This window comes from Orycteropus afer, unplaced genomic scaffold (assembly GCF_000298275.1).
Source record: "Orycteropus afer afer isolate SDZICR_OR568_19922 unplaced genomic scaffold, OryAfe1.0 scaffold00006, whole genome shotgun sequence".
NCBI classification, from domain to species: Eukaryota; Metazoa; Chordata; class Mammalia; order Tubulidentata; family Orycteropodidae; genus Orycteropus; species Orycteropus afer.
Window position 1 is genome coordinate 11445528 of NW_006921593.1, and position 18644 is coordinate 11464171.

The following is an 18644-nucleotide window of genomic DNA, read 5'->3' on the forward strand; positions in this document are numbered from 1 at the left end:
ATGGGCCGTCAAGTCAGACCCGACTTATAGCAACCCCTCCTTGGGTCTCAGAGGCAGTATCACTACAGAAGTAGATTGCCCAACCTTCCTCCCGAGGAGTGGCTGGTGGGTTTGAACCGCCAGCCTTCTGGTTAGCAGTCAAGTGCCTTAGGCACTATGCTCCTTTGGTTTATGAAGACGCTGTTAATGCTGAAAGCTTAGGATTCGCGTTGATGCCCGTACAAACGGCTTTGACCTGCTTCTTTTCTTCTGGTTGGTCCTTCTCGGGGTAGGCGGCCAACAGCCAATCGAGGTCCAGCTCGATGCTCGTTCCCAGCGGGCAGTTACCGTCACTGCCGTCAAGCTTTCTGATGATTTCTAGCAAATGAAAGCAAACGTGGCGTAATCGTAAAAAGCGGGGAAAAAGTGTTCCGGCTGCTTTCAGGGCATCAAGTGGCTTTCTAGAAAGAGGGGCCCACGAGGGTTACAAACAAGCTACGTAGGAACTACCCGCACAGGGAGCGCCTGTCTCCTGCTCAGCACAGGCCACAGTCGGGTGGATTTTCAGCGACAGGTGCGTCCCGCCTACCAGCACTGCGCAGGAAGTCCTGGCCGTCCTTGGTGGTGCCTTCTGAACATGCGTCTGGGTGAGCTGCCGAGTCACTTTCAACGTTTGGAGGCTCTGCTATGTGGTCACCGGAAAATGAGCCTTCATACACACGTCCGTTTTTTAAAGTTAGTCGGCCCTGCAGACAGGAAACAGTCGCTTTTAGGGGCTTAGCAAACATTTTCTTAGAAGAACAAAGACTGTACATCAGTGTGTGTTTCAAGGGTTTGCATTTGTTTGTTCTTAAGGTGCTGGCTGAGTCCACAGGTAGGACTCCTGCTGTGTCCCGTTGCTGTGTAAACTCTCTCTTCCTGGTTCTCCTCTCTATACCTGCCTATAACCTCTCCCCAGTGCTAAGCACCTCTGGTCACAGACTGTGTCTTATTAATCTAGGCGTGGTGGTTAAGGCACTCTTCTGCTAACCTCTAGTTACATGCTGTGTCTTATGGATCTACACTAGCCCCTGGGTGGTGCTGCAGTTAGGGCGCTCCTAACCGACAAGCTGGAGGATTGCACCCACCTAGGGGTGCCTCAGAAGAAAGGGCTGGTGATGTTTCCAACTTCCAACCACTGTGTGTTCTACTCTGACACACAGGGGGTTGCCAGGAGTCAGAGCTGGCTTGACGGCAGCCAGCAACGACATGAACGGGCAGAGGACTTGTCAAAGAATAGGGACTTTCCTGACCTTTGTCAGACCCAGGCACAAAGCCAGTTACTGGTTCAGAGATGGGCAAGTGACCCGGTGCAGCTCAGGGAAACTGTAGACACTGGGGAGACCTCAGAAAAGCGTTCCTTCTCTGCCAGCCGGTGGGGTGTGTGGACGTGAGGGCTGGAGCCACAGCAGCCATGTTGCAGACGTGGGGTGGGGGGCAGCGTGAGCGTTAAGCTGACATGGCAGAAGACCGGGTGGGCAAATGAGAAGCAACCAGGTGGCATCACAGGCATCGATGACTCACTGAGTCACAACCCTGATGCCCTATCACCCTTTATCACTTACAGCAGGTGTTGTTGCCACAGACTAGATTCTGCTATTACCAGAGGCGTGCATGCACACGCACACACACACCTGTAAACAGGCAGGAAATCGATGACATGTTGGAAGTTATTTTAAGATTCACATATGTGTCTTAGGAGGTCACCAAACAGAGACTGGGAAGCCTCTTACTGGATTCCAGCTGCTTCCCAGAATCTTTAAAGGGTCAAGTCCACTGGTCTGCACTCACCTTGCCGTGTTTTTTGTTGGAAACCCACTCTCCGTCGTATGTGGCCCCACTGGCGTAGTAGAATTTGCCATGTCCGTGCCGGTTTCCGTTTACAAACTCCCCGACATACTCATTCCTCAGGGGATACTGGGAGTTGGGGATCCTCTGTAGAAACCACGTGTGTGTTCCAAAGCCATTCTGGGAAGAAAGCACTTATTTAAATAAAACATTCTTAGGTAAAACCTGTGTGGTGACATCTTGCAGCTGCTTGGAGGTGGGCAGCACAGTGAGCAGAGAGGCACCCGGACCGTGGAGTCACACAGACGTGGGTTCAAGCCCCCAACCAGACTGAAGGCAAGGTGTCCATGCCCTCTGACTTCACCTGGAGACCAACATAATCCCTCCTGACAGACGGGACATAAACACTGAAGACAGAAACTGCCTAGCTCGACGAGGATTAATCGTTATTTGAATTTTTTTTTTTTTAAATACAGATTTGATAAAAGCACCTCTCCTCAATCCCTTTCCACAGGTAATCACATACAATCATAGATGCTAATCCACACGTAACATGTATACATACAAACACGATTTTCCCGTCACAGGATGGCTTGATGTATACTCTTCTGTAACCTGTTAAGAGCGTATTGTGGACACATATCCATCTAAATAACAAAGATCTCCTTTTTCAAAATAGACGACGGTCCATTGTCTGCACACTGCTGTTTAGTCCACACGGGCCCACAAGCACACGTTTCCAGCTGTTCAGCATCCACCAGCCGGGGCTCAAGGCAGCCCGACATGCGACAGGGCGCCAGAAGAGGCCAGAGCCATCCCTGGTTCCAGCTCAGGGGTGGGCAGAGCCAGGAGGGGAAACGCTGCTTTGCATTTTATTCGCTCCACCACTCTGACTCCCACCCCCGCTCCCAGGAGAACCCACGATGGCACCACAGTGCTGGCATGGTCTGGAACTCGAGGGCAGTCTTTCTGTCTGCCTGGAGGGATTATGGTCCCACAGGGGGTGAGGCAAAAACCCCAGTGCTTTTTTCCTCTTGGTCTCCTGTCATCTGGCCCCAAACATAGACACAGTCATGGGACATGGAGAAGAGTAACCAGGACCAGTCACGTCGCGCCAGCTCCGAGTCGTGGCGCCCACACGTATCAGAGCAGAACTGAGCTGCACAGGTGTGGCTGCCTCGTTTCAGGGGCGGCGGCCTGGGAGCTGTCACTGTGCCTCCTTTGTGCTTTATTATGTACGTGAGTACACGTGAGGCACACAAACAGCTATGTATCTGTGCCTACAGACCCACCTCCACATGCACATGGGTACAGACACCACGCTGTGCACAGATAAGCACACGTACCTACTTGTGTACTCACGTGGATTTGGGTTGTTACTGCTGTTGCTAAAATGTGTATGTTACAAAATTTGCCAGTGAGGTCCCTAAATCCTGTGCATTTCTGTTTCCTACTGTCATCATTTACCTTGGCTAAGTTTGCATACTTCACCCACAGTCAGTCTTGCCTTTCCCATCATCAAAACACCAAGCATCTGCTGTTTCCTACTTCCCCCTCAACCCAGTAACCACCAAAGAATGGTGATTTCTGTAGGTATCCCTATCTGTCTTTTATAGAGGTGGTTTCATATATTGTTACTCCCCTCAGCATAATGTCCCTTCAGATTCATCCACGTTAGATGTTTCGTGGACTCTGCGCTGTTCTTCATAGCTGCGTAGTATTCCACGGTGTGTGTGCACCACATTGGTTTACCCCCTCATCCACTGTTGGGCACTTGGGTTGTCTGCGTCTTTTTGCTGTAGTGAGTAGTGCTGCAATGAACACAGTCACCACGTGTCTACTCGTGGCACTGCTGTTAGGTCCCTAAGGTGTATGGTTTTAGCTTTTTAAGGAAGCACCATGCTGTTTTTCAGTATGTAACATCATAAAACGTACCATTTTATAATCCCATCAGGAGTGGATAAGCATTCCAATATGCTCACGTCCTCACCAGCATGTGTTACTTTCTGCTTCCGTTTTGTTTTTTGCTCAGTGACGTTGTTGCAGGGATGAGACGGTATCTCATTGTTCTTTCAATTTGCATCTCCCTAAAGGCTGATGATCGCAGACATCTCTTCATGCATTTGTGGACCATTTGAACGTCCTCTTTGGGGAAGTGTCTGTTTGTGTCCTTTGCCCATTTTTTTAATTGGATTGTTTGCCTTTTGTTGTCGAAGTTTTCTATATATTTTAAGAAGCCTGGTGGTGCAGTGGTTATGCGCTGCACTAACTGAAAGGTCAGTAGTTTGAACCCAACAGCAACTCTGCAGGAGAAAGACGTGGCAGTCTGCTTCCATAAAGATTTAAGGCCTTGGAAATGCTACAGGGTAGTTCCACTCTGTCCTATAGAGTCACTGTGAGTTGGAATCAATTCGATGGCAATGGGTTTTTCTGTATTTTAGAGATTAGACCCTTACCAGATATATCATTCCCACAGATTTTTTCCCCTAGTCTGTAGACTCCTTTCTACTCTTTTGGTAAGTTTTTTGATGAATGTAAGTATCTGATTTTTAGGAGGTCCCAGTTCCCTAACTCGTCCTCCCTTGCTCATGCATTTGTAATTGTGCTTGGTAATCTATTACTGAAAAAATTAGGTTCCATACTATGGCGATTGCTTAAAGTTAGAAATAGAAATAACCATTTGATTCAGGAATCCCATTACTAGGTACATATCCTAAAGAAGTGAAAGCCAGGACACGGACAGATACAGGGACACCCATGCTCATTGCAGCACTATTCACAGTAGCAAAGAGATAGAAACAACCTAAGTGCCCATCAGCTGAGGAATGGGTAACAAAACTGTGGTACAGACACACAACAGAATACTATGCAACCCTAAAGAATAATGTAGAATCTGCAAAACACCGTATACCGTGGATGAACTTGGAGGACATTATACCGAGCGAAATAAGTCAATTACAAAAGGACAATTATATTAATCCACTGTTGTAAAAAGGGAGCTCTGGTGGCGTAGCGCCTAAGACATTTGACTGCTAACCGGAAGGCTGGAGGTTCAAACCCACCATTTGCTCCTCTGAAGGAAGACTGGGCAATCTACTTCTGTAGAGATACCACACCTCAGAAACCCAAGGAGGAGTTGCTATCAGTCAGGACTGACTTGATGGCAGTGAGTATGGTTTGGTTTTAGTGTCAAAAGTCAAGGAAAGCTTTATGTATGGAAGGAACTTTCCTTACTGGTTACCAGAGAGGGGAGGGGAGAAGGGAGGAAATTGCTACATAGGTTTTTTTTTTTTTTAAAGAAAAGATTTTATATGTGTGTACACATATATTATGGCCAACTCGACGGCACAAAACAACGTATATATGTATGTATACACACACACACACACACACACACACACCCCCCACAGATTATTAGTGGTTACCAGGAGCAGGAGGGAGGAGGACACATGGGAAGCTGTTCTTTGTGGAGCACTGAGTTTATGCTCCTGGTGGTGCTGGAATATTCTGGAAAATGACAGCAGTAACAGTGGCACAACATGAACTGTGGTCAGTGACCCTGCTGGTGAATGCCTTTGTGTGCATGTTCTCACCACAATAAAAGTGAAAGAAGAGCATAAGGTTCCACACTGTTGACCCTGTCTTACCTTCCAGGAGCTGTGTGGTTGTGCCTTTGACTTTTGCATCTCTGGTCCATTGGTTGCTTAGTTCTTGTGTACGGTGTGAGGTACGGATCCTGTTTCATGTTCCTGCAGATGAATAGCCAGCTTTGCCAGCACCGTTTGTTCAAGAGACTGCTTCTTCCCCATTGAATGGACTTTGGCCCCTTGTTGAAAAGCTGCCCATAAATGAATAGGGTTATCTGCATCCTCACTTCTGTTCCATTGGTCTGTGTCCATCCTGACTGATTTTTTGAAAGATCTCCAGGCCTTTCTTCTGGGTGGACTTGAACGCACAGCTTTCTGGTTAGCTGAGCACATGAACCATGGGCACCCGCCAGGGACTCCATGTAGAAGAGCAGGTGATTCAAAGCCCAGCTTTTTCTGACGGGAGGACCAACCAGAGGAGCCCCACGGTCCAGAAAGATCACAGGGAGGGAGGAGCTGGGTAAAAGACCCCGCAAACTCCCCACAGGAGTTGTTTCTGGACTCCCAGATACACCCATGAGAGTCTGACGGTGAACAGCACACCACACACAATAGTCACTAAACTACAGGGGGGACTACTGCTAAGGGCCCAGACTGGACATGGGGTGGCACACGTGAGATGGATCCTAATGTAGCCAAAATGTCAACCACCTGAGGAGCCACCTGAGCACCACCTGCTGGTCATCTGAGCAGGTGCAGGAGGAGCTGTGGACAATGCTCAGCACATGCTTATGGTCTGGAAAAACCAGAAGCAAAGGAAGAATTCCTTCAGCCTGATAAAAGCATCTACAACAAACCCACAGCAACGTCCCACTGAGTGGAGGGCTGGGTTCCTTCCCACTGGGATCAGAAACAATGCGAGGATGTTGGCTCTCCCTGCTCCTACCTGACCTTGTACTGGAGGCCCAGCCAGCATAAGGAGGCCAAGAAAACCATCCACATTAGAAAGAAGGGTATAAAGGTGAGTCTCTCTGCAGAAATGTGATCACATAATATAGAAAATCCTAAAGGATCTACAAAAGAAGCTACTGGACATAGGTAGACAGGCCAGATGTTCAGTATAGGCAGATGAATGGGAATATACCCATGACTACATACAGGTTATGTATATAGTTTGGGAGAGGAAAATGCAACTATTGGTCTTTCGTCGTCCAGAGCAAAGAGTGAAGAAAATCAAAGATGCAAGGAAATCATCAGTTTAAGGGACTAGTGGACCATGGGAACCTCAGTCTACACGATCCAGAGACCACTGTCAGCCACTCAGAGAGAGATCAGAACTGGAGATCCTGGAGAGAATAGGAGAAAAATGTGGAACCAGACTCAAAACCATTGTAAAAAAACAAGACCAGACTTACTGGTCTTACAGAAACTGGACAAGCCCCCTAAGACTATGCCCCTAAGTCACTCTTCGGGCCTGAACAAAACTCACTCCGCAAGTTTAACCTACAGCCAGACAATTGGCCTAGGAAGTGAACAATTAGATGGAGGCACGCTCCTTCAAACAGTCAACCATGGAGACCAGAAGGGCAGCGTTTACACAGCGAGAAAGCTCAGAGGGCAGGAGAGCACAGGACAGAAGGACACAGGGAAAAGGGAACCACAGGGAGGAAGTGGGAAGAGCACTGTTACATCATGGAGATTGCAGTCAATGTCATGAAACAAAATGTGTATGAACTGCTGTATGGAAAATTGATTTGCTCTGTAAACATTCACCCAAATCACAACACAAATTTAAAACAAAACAAAACAAAAAGTTACTGGAACTATTATGGGAGTTTAGCAAGGTTGCCAATTACAAGATCAATTTATAAGATATCATCAGATACCTAACTATATAAATTATATACAATTAACTATATAAAGGGAGCTCTGGTGGCGTAGTGCCCGAGGCATCTAACTGCTAACCAGAAGGCTGGTGGTTCAAACCCACCAGCCACTCCTCAGAAGGAAGACTTGGCAATCTACTTCCATAGAGATACCACCTCGGAAACCCAAGGAGCGATCTGACTTAACAGCAGTTGAGTTTTGTTGTTTTTGTTTCCTGTGCAGAAAAATATGTAGTGTCTGTTTTCACTTGCTGTCAAGTCAATTCCAACTCAGAGTTTCAAAGGTTGTGATCTTCCAAGAGCAGATCACCAGGCCTGTCTTCCAAGGTACCAGTGGGTGGGTTCAAACCATCTCATAGTCAAGCACTTAACCATCTGCACCACCCAGGGACTCCATGTAGCTCCTAAAATATAAAATAATAGTTTCTGTCCTTATGGGGAAGCTCTAGTGGAGCTGTGGTTAAAGCATCGTGCTACTAACCAAAAGGTTGGTGGTTTGAACTCACCTGCCACTCTATGGGAGAGAGATGAGGCAATCTGCTTCTGTAAAGATTTACAGCCTTGAAAATCCCATGGGACAGCTCTGCTCTGTCCTACAGGGTTGCTAAGCTATATGTGTTACGGATTTCCCAATGACAGAACCTAGCTTCTGTATGAGGCCATTGGAGAAGACTAAAAAACAGAATAGCAATCAAAATGTAAGGTTTGGAGTGTAATATGTGTCATTGAATTGTACATGTAGAAATTGTTGAATTGGTGTATACTCTGCTGTGTATATTTTCAACAACAAAAATAGATTATGAAACAAAAACCATAAGGTTTAGACCAGTAGTCATCTGAGTTTCTAACTAGGTTGCCATGTATCAGAGCCAAATCAACAGCAACCAACATTTCACATCATCATTATAAGGGAGGCTCAGCAGGGCACTCACATCTGGGTATAAAAGTGCAGAGAACGAGCGTGCAGAGTACCTGGATCCCCTTCTCCCACCGCCCGGTGTATTCCTCGTTGGTGGTCAGCCACCTCATCCTCCCCTCCCCGTGACGCATGTTGTCTTCCCACTGGCCTTCATATATGTTTCCAGATCTGTAACTAGGATAGAACAGATTAAAAACAATTAGTCACCTCATGTACATCATTTACTTTTAGGACTTGCTCTGAAACTTTCTCCCCAAGCACCTTTTCAGAAATCTACCTCTTGGGCCCATACAGCACTCCCTGTATTTGAATGCAATGGATAGATGTGTGGGTTGTACAAATCACCACCTTGAGGTCAGAATAAATCACTTTGGTAAACCACCTGACTCTTTAATCAGGTGACAGAGTAGATAATAGTGGCTTTCCCCCCCAATCTCAAGTAATTTCCTATAATATTGTTTATGACTTGTTCATATTTTGCCCCTAAATATTTTAATCTTTAGACTATTCGACTCCGATAGCATAATCTAAAAATCTAGCAAGCCTGTCAACAATTTTAGAAAACATACAGCTACGAAAATAATGGCATAAAAAATAATGGTAATCCATGATTATAGAAACCAAAGAAAGGCAGAGTCTACACCAAACACAGTGGATCAGTGTGATGAGACATCATTTGATATGGTGTTTTTCTAAATTTTCAGTAAAATATTTTAACCACCACGGACATTCAATTGGGATTATTTTAAATATTTAAATTTAAATTGTTTATATAGAAGATGTGTATCTAACTTCTGCACCTTACCCTGAAGCAGCCTACGTGGAAACTATCTGGGCCCACCCACACCCTCTCCCCTACATCCCAAATGTGGCAGCATTATACTTACCATCTTATCCCCCAGCCCTTTCTGATGTTGTCAACCCAATCTCCTTCGTACCAAGAGGTGCCATCTAGATTGTAGAAAATGGAGCCCTAAAACACAGTAATTTAAGAGGGGAAAAAAATCAAGCCTCAAAAAACTAATGCTTCTTTAAGTATAAAGCTCAAAATAGCTGAACTAAAGGAGCGCACACTCTACAGAAGTTCACATGACATTGAGGCAAGACGGAACCCATGCCAGAAAAGAGCAAAGCATTCCTCAAGGGAAAACGAGATGGCGTCCCCAGTCAACTACTCCTTAATACCAAAGGGCCACGTGAAGGCATGGCGCTGTGGTGAACCAATTAAATTCCTAGAGAAATCCTGCTATCCATGAGTACAGTAGAGCACGCAGGGGGCAAAGTCAGGAGAACCTATCAGCCATCACCAAACACCTGGATGGAATGAGTCTCGGGACCATGGTCTCAGGGGACGTGAACATCAATTGGTGTAACATGGCCCTCCAAGACACTGTTCTACACCCTACTTTGGTAAGTAACAACTGGGGTCTTAAAAGCTTGTGAGTAGCCATCTGAGGTGCAACTCTTCATCTTTCCCCATCTGAAGCTAAGAAGAGTGAAGAAGACCAAAGATGCTGAGAAACTATTAGTCTAAAGGCCTAACGTGCCACGTGGACCCCAGCCTCCGCCACCACGAGACAGAAGAACTAGATGGTGCCTGGCTACACTGCTGACTGCTCTCTGAAAGGGATCACAATAAGGAGGTCCTGAATAGAATGGGAGAAAAATATGGAACTAAAAATCGTATTAAAAAAAGAAAAAAAAAGACCTGGCTTACTGCTCTGATGGAGACCAGGGGAACCTCTGAGACTATGGCTTAGTCACCCTTCAAGCCCAGAACTAAACTCACCTCTGCGGCTCAACTTTCACCAAACAATAGACAAGCTTGTGAGGTGAACAAGAGAGCTCTGGTGGTGTAGCGCCTAAGGCACCTGACTGCTGACCAGAAGGTTGGAGGTTCAAACCCACCAGCCACTCCTCAGAAAGAAGGTTGGGAAATCTACTTCCGTAGTGATACCGCCTCGGAAACCCAAGGAGGGGTTGCTATGAGTCGGATCCTACTCGATGGCAGTGAGTTTGGGTTTAGTTTTATAAGGTGAAGAAAAACACCAGGAAGGAGGTATGCACTCCTTAGAACGATCACCCATGGGAGCTCAGAAGGGCAGCATTTGCACGGGGAGCCAGCTCACAGGGCAGGAATCCATGGGAAAGGAGGACACAGGGAAAAGGGAACCACAGGAGGAACTGCAAAGAGCTGTTAGCTATGGGGACGGTGATCAACGTCATGAAACAAAACGTGTGTGAACTGTTGTACGGAGAATGAACTTGCTCTGTAAACTTGGGGTTTCCAAGACTGTGTGTCTTCACGGGAAGGAGCCCTGGCTGGGCAATGGTTAGTACTCAGCTGCCAACCAAACAGTCAGCAGTTCAAACCCACCAGCAACTTTACAGGAGAAAGAGGCTGCAATTTGCTCCCCAAACCAAAAACCAAACCCACTGCCACTGAGCTGATTCCGACTCATGGTGATCCCCACTGGGTTTCCAAGTCAGTAAATCTTTACAGAAGTAGATTGTCCCATTGTCCTTCTGTGGAGTGGCTGGTGGGTTTGAACCTCCAACCTTCTGGTTAGCAGTCAGGTGCCTTAGGCACCATGCCACCAGAACACCCACGAAATCCTATGGGGCAGTTCTACTTTGTCCTGTAGGGTGTAGGAGTCAACACTGATGCAATAGCACACAGCTACCACTACCACAAGAAAAAAAAAAAACAACTCACTGCCGTCAAGTCGGACCCGATTCACAGCGACCCCTCCTTGGGTTTCTGAGGTGGTATTACTACAGAAGTAGATTGCCCAACCTTCCTTCCGAGGAGTGGTTGGTGGGTTTGAACCACTGCCACAGGGTCAGCAATGCCTATCCTGGGTAAAGACCCACAAGGACTGAAAGCAGGGACTCCCAGACACAAGTGCAAGGGTCCCTGCAGCACTATTCACGACAGCCATAAGGTGGCAGCGCCCCAAGGATCCACCACCAGAGGCTGGATACACGATGTGAGATGTCCCTACAGTGGACTGACATCCGCCAAAAAAGAGGACGGAGCCCTGACACCTGCTACAACGTGGATGAACCTCAGAGATGCGAGCCGAGGGAGCCCACAGACCACAGGATTCCGTTTCTGCGAAGTCTCCCCCGCACGCAGTGCAGGGACAGAAAGCAGAGGGGCGGCTGCCGGGGACGGGGGAGGAACCGGTGACCGCTTCAGGGGCCCAGGGTTTCACCTTGGGGTGATGACATCTTGAACTGGAGATGGGGGGTGGCTGCTGCCACTGGGAACACACTAAATGCTACAGCGTCATTCTCTTTAAAACAGGTGATACTATATGTGTGGATTTCACCCCAATTTTTTTTTTTTTTAATTTAGATTTGGGTGAAAGTTTACAGAGCAAATTCACTTTCCATACAGCAGTTCACATGTACTGTCTCATGACATTGAGTACAATTCACCGCAATGTGACAGCTCCCCCCTCCCACTTCCTCCCCATAGTCACCTCTTCCCTGTGTCCATCCTTCCACGCACCCCTGCCCCCTGAGCTGTCTCCCTGTGCATAGGCAGCCCTTCTTTCTCCCATGATTGTTCTTTCCAAGGAGTGTATCTACCTCAGGTAAATGTTCAACTCCTATGCCTGTCGTTTGTTTGGCTGGAAGTCACAGGTGTGGTTCACCCCAATTTTTAAGAACACCCCCCCCGCCCCCCCCAAGCCCGCCCGCCCCCCCCAAGCCCGCCCGCCCACAGCGGGGCCCCTTGTTGCCTCACTGACCTTCCCGTGCCTCTTGCCATGGCACCAGTGGCCCACGTAGGACACGGGCCGCGCGCCGCACCTGAACATCCCAAACCCGTTCCGCACGCCGTTCACCACTTCTCCCTCGTAGGTGCTTCCGTCCGGCCACGTGTACACGCCATGGTTCGTGGGGACGTTCTTCACAAAGTCCCCCTGGGGCCAAACAGGAAAGGGGCAGGAGGAGGACAGAGCAGAGGCCAGGGGCTGTGTGAGACGCGGCCTTGACTCCCGGCCTGTTCCCAACTCTCCTCCGTGGGACCCACGGACTCGCCCCAGCTGCCATCCCCCACCCTCTCTCCTCACTCCTCCACCAGGCAGAGGCCCAGACAGCATGGAAGCTCAGTAAGGCGAGCAGACAACTCCAAGTGGCAGGAAGGTGGCAGGGTCCTGGGGTGGCTTCCATCCTGACCCTGGGAACCTTAAAGACAGGTTCTTGCAGCTCACCTCTGAAGAGGCTCATTCACTGGGGTCCACAGCTCTCTGCAGTCCCTGCGTGGTACAAATGGTTAACGCTCTCGGCTGTTAACCAGAAGGCTGGCAGTTCGAGTCCAGCTAGAGACACCTTGAGAGACATGCCTGCCAACCTACTGCCAGAGGCCCAGCCATCACAGGCCCCACGGGGCTCAGTTCTACTCTGACACATAGGCGTCGACTCCCCAACAACAGGCTCAAAGCTCCTCACAGACAACTCTGCTCAGTGGCCTTAGTGGTCACACACATGGTCCATTGGAGGCTCTGCGGACACAGCAGCCAGCGGCCTGCCCCAGGGCCCCTTCTAGAGCCCACTCACCAGGCCCAGGCTGTCTGCTGTGCAGACAGCTCACAGGGTAATGGCCAGCGGCCAGAGCTTTGGACTCTCTCCCGATTCTCTCCCGAGAATCTGAACTCAGGCAAATAGCCAATCAGCACAGACAGGGCAGCCTGGCCAGCAAGAAGGCAGAGGCCCGACCCTCGCCAGGTCCCCCAAGGGTCAGCTGCCTCCTGCAGACGTTTCTGCAGGAGGCCGGATCCTGCCCACAGGTCCTCCAGGCTGGACTGGGCAGTGGCAACTTGCCTGCACCCTAAGAACCCTGCCTGAGACCCCATGGAAGATGAGGTTCCAGAGTCAGCGGCCAGATGGGACTGCTGGGCCAGTCGCCCTCAGGGATCAGAAGCCTTAAATGTTGGCCACTGGCTAGAGGCAGGATGTCATGCAGGAAAGGTTTCTCCAGACAGACCGTCCCCACCCCGCCCCCTGACCTCTGCAGTCCTCTTCTTCCCCTGACCCATCCTAGGCCAGCCCGTCAGTCGCCCACCAACCCAAACGTCCCCTGCTTCCTTCACCTGCCTGCCTGGGACATACGTGTGGCAGGGATGTGTTTTAAATGTCTTCACTCCCACTCAACACCAAGAGCTAGTGGCTCTGCACTTGGGGGTTCTGAACCCGTTTTGTCCTCACATATCTGGTGGGTGGGAGATAAACTGGCACCATGTCTTTGGAGACCAATTTGGTCCTAGTGAGTGACCTGGAAATACATATGTGTTTTCTTCCACCCAGCAAGAGTTAAGTGAAACCCACGTAAAATAGTTGACTCCGTACGAACAGATACGGTTTCAGTTCCCATAAGAAAAGATACAGAAGAGAGTGTGTAATGAACTGTTTGTTTCTAGAAAGAAAAAGGAATGAGTGGACAGACTGTGGCAGCCCCACCACGGAGTATTAATCAGCATACTGAGAAATAGGTGATCCAGCTGTGAAAAACGCTCAGAGCCTTAAATGCTCATGGCTAAGTGAGAGAAGCCAATCTGAAAAGGCTACATATGGCATGACCCCGCCTAGAGGGCATTCTGAAGAGATAAAACCAAAAAAAAATCCACTGTGGTTGAGTCGATTCTGACCCACAGCGCCCCTAGAGGACAGAGTGGAACTGCCCACAGGGTCTCCAAGGCTGTCAGTCTTCACAGAAGCTGACTGCCTCCCCTTTCCCCTATGGAGCTGCTGGTGGGCTCAAACTTCTGACTCTTTGGTGGGCAGCCAAAAGCTGTAACCCCTGCACCAGAACTACAGAGACAAAGTGAAAAGACCAGTGATTGGAGGGGCTTTGGGGGGTGGGGAGGGATGAACAGGGGGCACAGGGCATCCTGAGGGCAGGGTAGCTACTCTGTGACACTGTCATGGTGGATATGTGACATTATGCATCTGTCAACATGCATGGACTCCACAACACAGAGTGAACTACGTGTAAAGTACACACCTCAGATGACAGCAATGTGTCAATATTGGTCCATCAACCGTCACAATGTACCACCGTGAGACAGGAGAGCTCCTACGTGGGAACTCTCTGTACCGTGTGCAGTTTTCCTGCAGACCTAAGCTGCTCTAGAAAAGAAAAGCTAAGACCTCTTTAAAACGTTAAACAGCAAGGATGTCTCTTTGAGGACTAAGGTGCACCTGCCCCAAGCCATGGTGTTTTCAATCACCTCACATGCACGGGAAAGCTGGACAGTGAACAAGAAGGACCAAGAACCGATGCCTCTGAACTGTGGTGCTGGTGAAAAATACCGAAGACACCACAGACCGCCAGAACAACAAACACACCCGTCCCGGAGGAAGTGGGGCCAGAATGCGCCTTAGAAGCAAGGGTGGGGAGACTTCATGTCACACACTGTGCTCACGCGGTCACAGGGATCAGTCCTTGGAAGGACACGGAGCTCGGTAAAGCGAAGAGTCAACCAAAGAGGGGAAGGCCCTCAACAAGATGGAACGTCACAGTGGCTGCCACGCTGGGCTCAAGCACAGCCAAGCGTGACGATGACACAGGACCAGGCGGCATTGCATCCGTCGTACGCGGGGTCACTATGAATCGGAACTGAGTCAGCGGCACCCAACACCAATTTTAGAGAAAGAACAGGGGTAAATACATGTATGTGTGCATATATGTGCACAGAAGACAGAACACTCCAGAATGTTCTAACAAAACTGGTAAAAACATTACCACAGGGTCCAGTGCAGTCAGGGGTTACTTTCACCTGTATTCTTTGCTTCTGTCATATTTTATAACTCGTGTACCCAATTACTGTTTTGTAAAGAGTCTGCTTAATTGTGGAAACCTGAGCATTAATTTTTCACAATTACAGATTAGAACTCTAACTTGTTTTATGCTTACCTCGTATTTCAATCCATCAGCCCAAGTATATGTCCCTTGTCCATGCATAAGTCCTTCTGAGAACATGCCCTGTGAACAAGAAACAGAAAAGAGAGAGAGAGAAAACAAAAAGAGCCCAACTCTTAGAACACCATTGTTCATTTCACACCCCAACTGCTGCCCGTTGATGCCACTCTGAGAACGGAGCCTTGCCCTCCCGTACAGACACATGAGGATGGGCTGAGCTAGGCAGTCACCAGTGTGAGTCAAACACCCTTCAAGTCGGCATTGCTCTGTAGACGTCTTGTTCTAAAAAAGATCGAAGGATGGGCCCAGAAAAATTCAACTGTGTCATCACAAAGACCGGGTTCAGTTCTACCTGAGGAGCCTGGCTGGAACACGCACACCATTTGCAATGCACTGAACCCACCCAGAGGCTCTCTGAAGGAAAAAGGCCTGGCAATCTGCTTCCAAAAAAAAAAAAAGATGCCCCAAAAGCCCTGTGGAACCCAGTTCTGCTCAGTCACAGGAGGTCACCCAGTGGCACCAGCTGGAACTCCTTTACGGTCGATGGGGCAGGAGGCAACGCAAAACTGAAGAATCAAATTTTACATGAGACTTGTTCTCCTAATTAAGCTACTGGAAAACTTTATACTTCAAAAGAATTCATACACTTTAAAAAAAAAAACCCTAAAAACTTTATTGTGATTTTGGTAAAAGTTTGCACAGCAAATTCACCTTCCATTAGAATTTATATATTCTTGGAGTTGCATTTTCAACACTGAAGGATTTTTAAAAATTTATATAAACAAGAAAGAATGTATGAAAACTATATGTGAAACCACCACCTGTCTGTCAGCTTGTTGCACTGTGGTGGCTTGCGTGTTGCTGTGAGGCTGGAGGCTGTGCCACCAGTATTTCAAACCCCAGCAGGGTCACCACGGTGGACAGGTTTCAGCGGAGCTTCCAGACTAAGGAAGACTCAGAAGGAGGAAGGGGCGATCTGCTTCTCAAAGAATTGGCCAGATTAGAGAGATGCAAATCAAAACAACAACGAGATATCATCTCACCCTAGCAGTAATAGCAAAGTTCGACAAGACAGAAAATAACAAATGCTGGTGAGGATGTGGCAAGACCGGAACTCACATACACTGCTGGTGGGACTGTAAGATGATACAACTATGGAAAGTAGTATGGTGACTCCTTAAAAAGTTAGAATTAGAAATACCATTTGATCCAGCAATCCCATTACTAGGTATATATCCTAAAGAAGTGAGAGCCAGGACACAAACAGATATATGCACACCTATGTTCACTGCCACACTATTCACAATAGCAAAGAGATGGAAACCTAAGTGCCCATCAACAGAGGAATGGATAAACAAACTATGGTACATACACACAATGGAATACTGTACAACCCTAAGGAATAATGTAGACTCTACAAAACACCACATAACGTGGTTGAACCTGGAGGACATTATGCTGAGTCAAATAAGTCAACCACAGAAGAACAAATACAGTATTAGTCCGTTATTATAAAAGCCAAGGAATGGTTTATACATGGAAGGGAGGGAACTCTGTTGGTTACCAGGGGTGGGAAGGTAAATTCATAGATAGGTTGGGGGGAAGGCTATGAGTGTGTGTGTAAATATATATAAACATATATATAAACGTACATGTATATATACACGTATGTATATATGTATGTATATCCCCCAAAGATTATTAGTAGTTATCAGGGGTAGGAGGGAGGGGAAAAGGGGAAGCTTTTGTTTGGGGGGGGCATTGAGTTTATGCTAATGGTGGTAGAATATTTTGGAAAAGGATAGCAATAATGGTGGCACAACATGAAAAATGTCATCGATTTCCTGCGCGGTAAACATGGAAGCTGTTATGTTGGCAAATGTCTTACTGTGTATGTTTTCACCACAATGAAAATTAAAAAAAAAAAAAAAAATTGGCCAGTGAAAACTTTATGAGCAGCATGAAACACTGTCTGATGTATTACTGGAAAACTTTATGAACAGCCTGAAACACTGTCCCACATAGTACCAGAAGATGAGCCCTCAGGTTGGAAGGCTCTCAACATACAAGTGGGGAGGAGCTGCCTCCTCAAAGTACAGTCCACCTTAATGACACAGTTGGAGTAAAGCTTTTGGGACCTCTGTTTGCTGGTGGGGCACAACTCAAAATGAGAAGAAGCAGCTGCAAACATCCATTAATAATCGGAACATGGAATGTATGATGTACAATATATGAATGTAGGAAAACAGGAAGTTGTCAAAAGTAAAATGGAATGCATAAAGATTGATATCTTAGGCATTAGTGAGCTGAAATGGACTGGTTTTGGCCATTTTGAATCAGACAATCAAGACCATCTACCATGCTGGGAATAACAAATTGAAGAGGAATAGTGTGGCATTCACTGCCACAATGAATGTTTCAAGATCTATGCTGAAATACAGTACTGTCAGTGATAGGATACATACGTCTACACAAAAGACCAGTTAATACTACTACTATTCAAATTTACACACCAATCACTAAAGCCCAGAATGAGGAAATGGAAGTTTTTACCAGCTTCTGCAGTCTGAAATTGACCAAACATGCAATCAAGATGTATTGATTATCACTGGTGAATGTGAAAGTTGGAAACAAAGAAGAATCACTGGTGGTTGGAAAATACAGCCTTGGTGACAAAAATGACACCAGAGACTGCATGATAGAATTTTACAAGACCAACGACTTATTTATTGCAAATATCTTTTTTCAACAACACAAATGGCAGCTATACACATGGACCTCACCAGATAGAATACAGAGGAATCAGATTGACTACATCTATGGCAAGAGGCGACAGAGAAGTTCAGTATCTTCAGCCAAAACAAGGCCAAGAGCTGACTGACCATCAGTTGCTCATTTACAAGTCCAAGATGAAGCTGAAGACAATTAAAACATGTCCATGAGAGCCAAAATATGACCTTGATTATGTCCCATCTGAATTTAGAGACCTTCTAAAGAACAGACTTGATGAACCATGGGATGACATCAAGAGCACCATCCACGAAGAAAGCAAGAAGTCATTAAAAAACAGGAAGGGAAGAAAAGACCAAATAGAAGTCAGAAGTGACTCTGAAACTTGCCCTTGAATGGAGAGTAGCTAAAGCAAATGGAAGAAATGACGAGATAAAAGAGCTGAACAGAAGATTTCAAAGAGCAGCTCGAGCAGACAAAGTCAATTATTACAATGAAATGTGCAATGACTTGGAGTTAGAAAACCAAAAGGGAAGAACACGCTCAGCATTTCTCAAGCTGAAAGAGCTGAAGAAAAAATTCAAGCCTTGAGTTGCACTATTGATGAATTCTATGGGCAAAATATTGAATGATGCAGGAAACATCAAAAGAAGATGGAAGGGATACACAGAGTCACTGTACCAAAAAGAATTGGTTGACGTTCATCCATTTCAGGAGGTGGCATATGATCAAGAACCAGTGGTATAGAAGGAAGAAGTCAAAGCTGCACTGAAAGAATTGGCAAA

At 47.2% G+C, this 18644-nt stretch overlaps 1 protein-coding gene across 1 annotated transcript in view; it reads right to left on the bottom strand.

Annotated features, from left to right (window-relative positions):
• The window catches only part of LOC103197119 (radial spoke head 10 homolog B2), a 78086-nt gene that overhangs the window by 42722 nt on the left and 16720 nt on the right, over positions 1-18644 (bottom strand). The window contains exons 3-9 of the mRNA XM_007941001.1: positions 15124-15192; positions 11957-12130; positions 9086-9171; positions 8252-8372; positions 1810-1986; positions 569-725; positions 236-357 (exon numbers count right to left, since the gene is read on the bottom strand). Of these exons, the coding sequence (XP_007939192.1) occupies positions 236-357; positions 569-725; positions 1810-1986; positions 8252-8372; positions 9086-9171; positions 11957-12130; positions 15124-15192 (906 nt within the window). The remainder of the gene's footprint in view (positions 1-235; positions 358-568; positions 726-1809; positions 1987-8251; positions 8373-9085; positions 9172-11956; positions 12131-15123; positions 15193-18644) is intronic.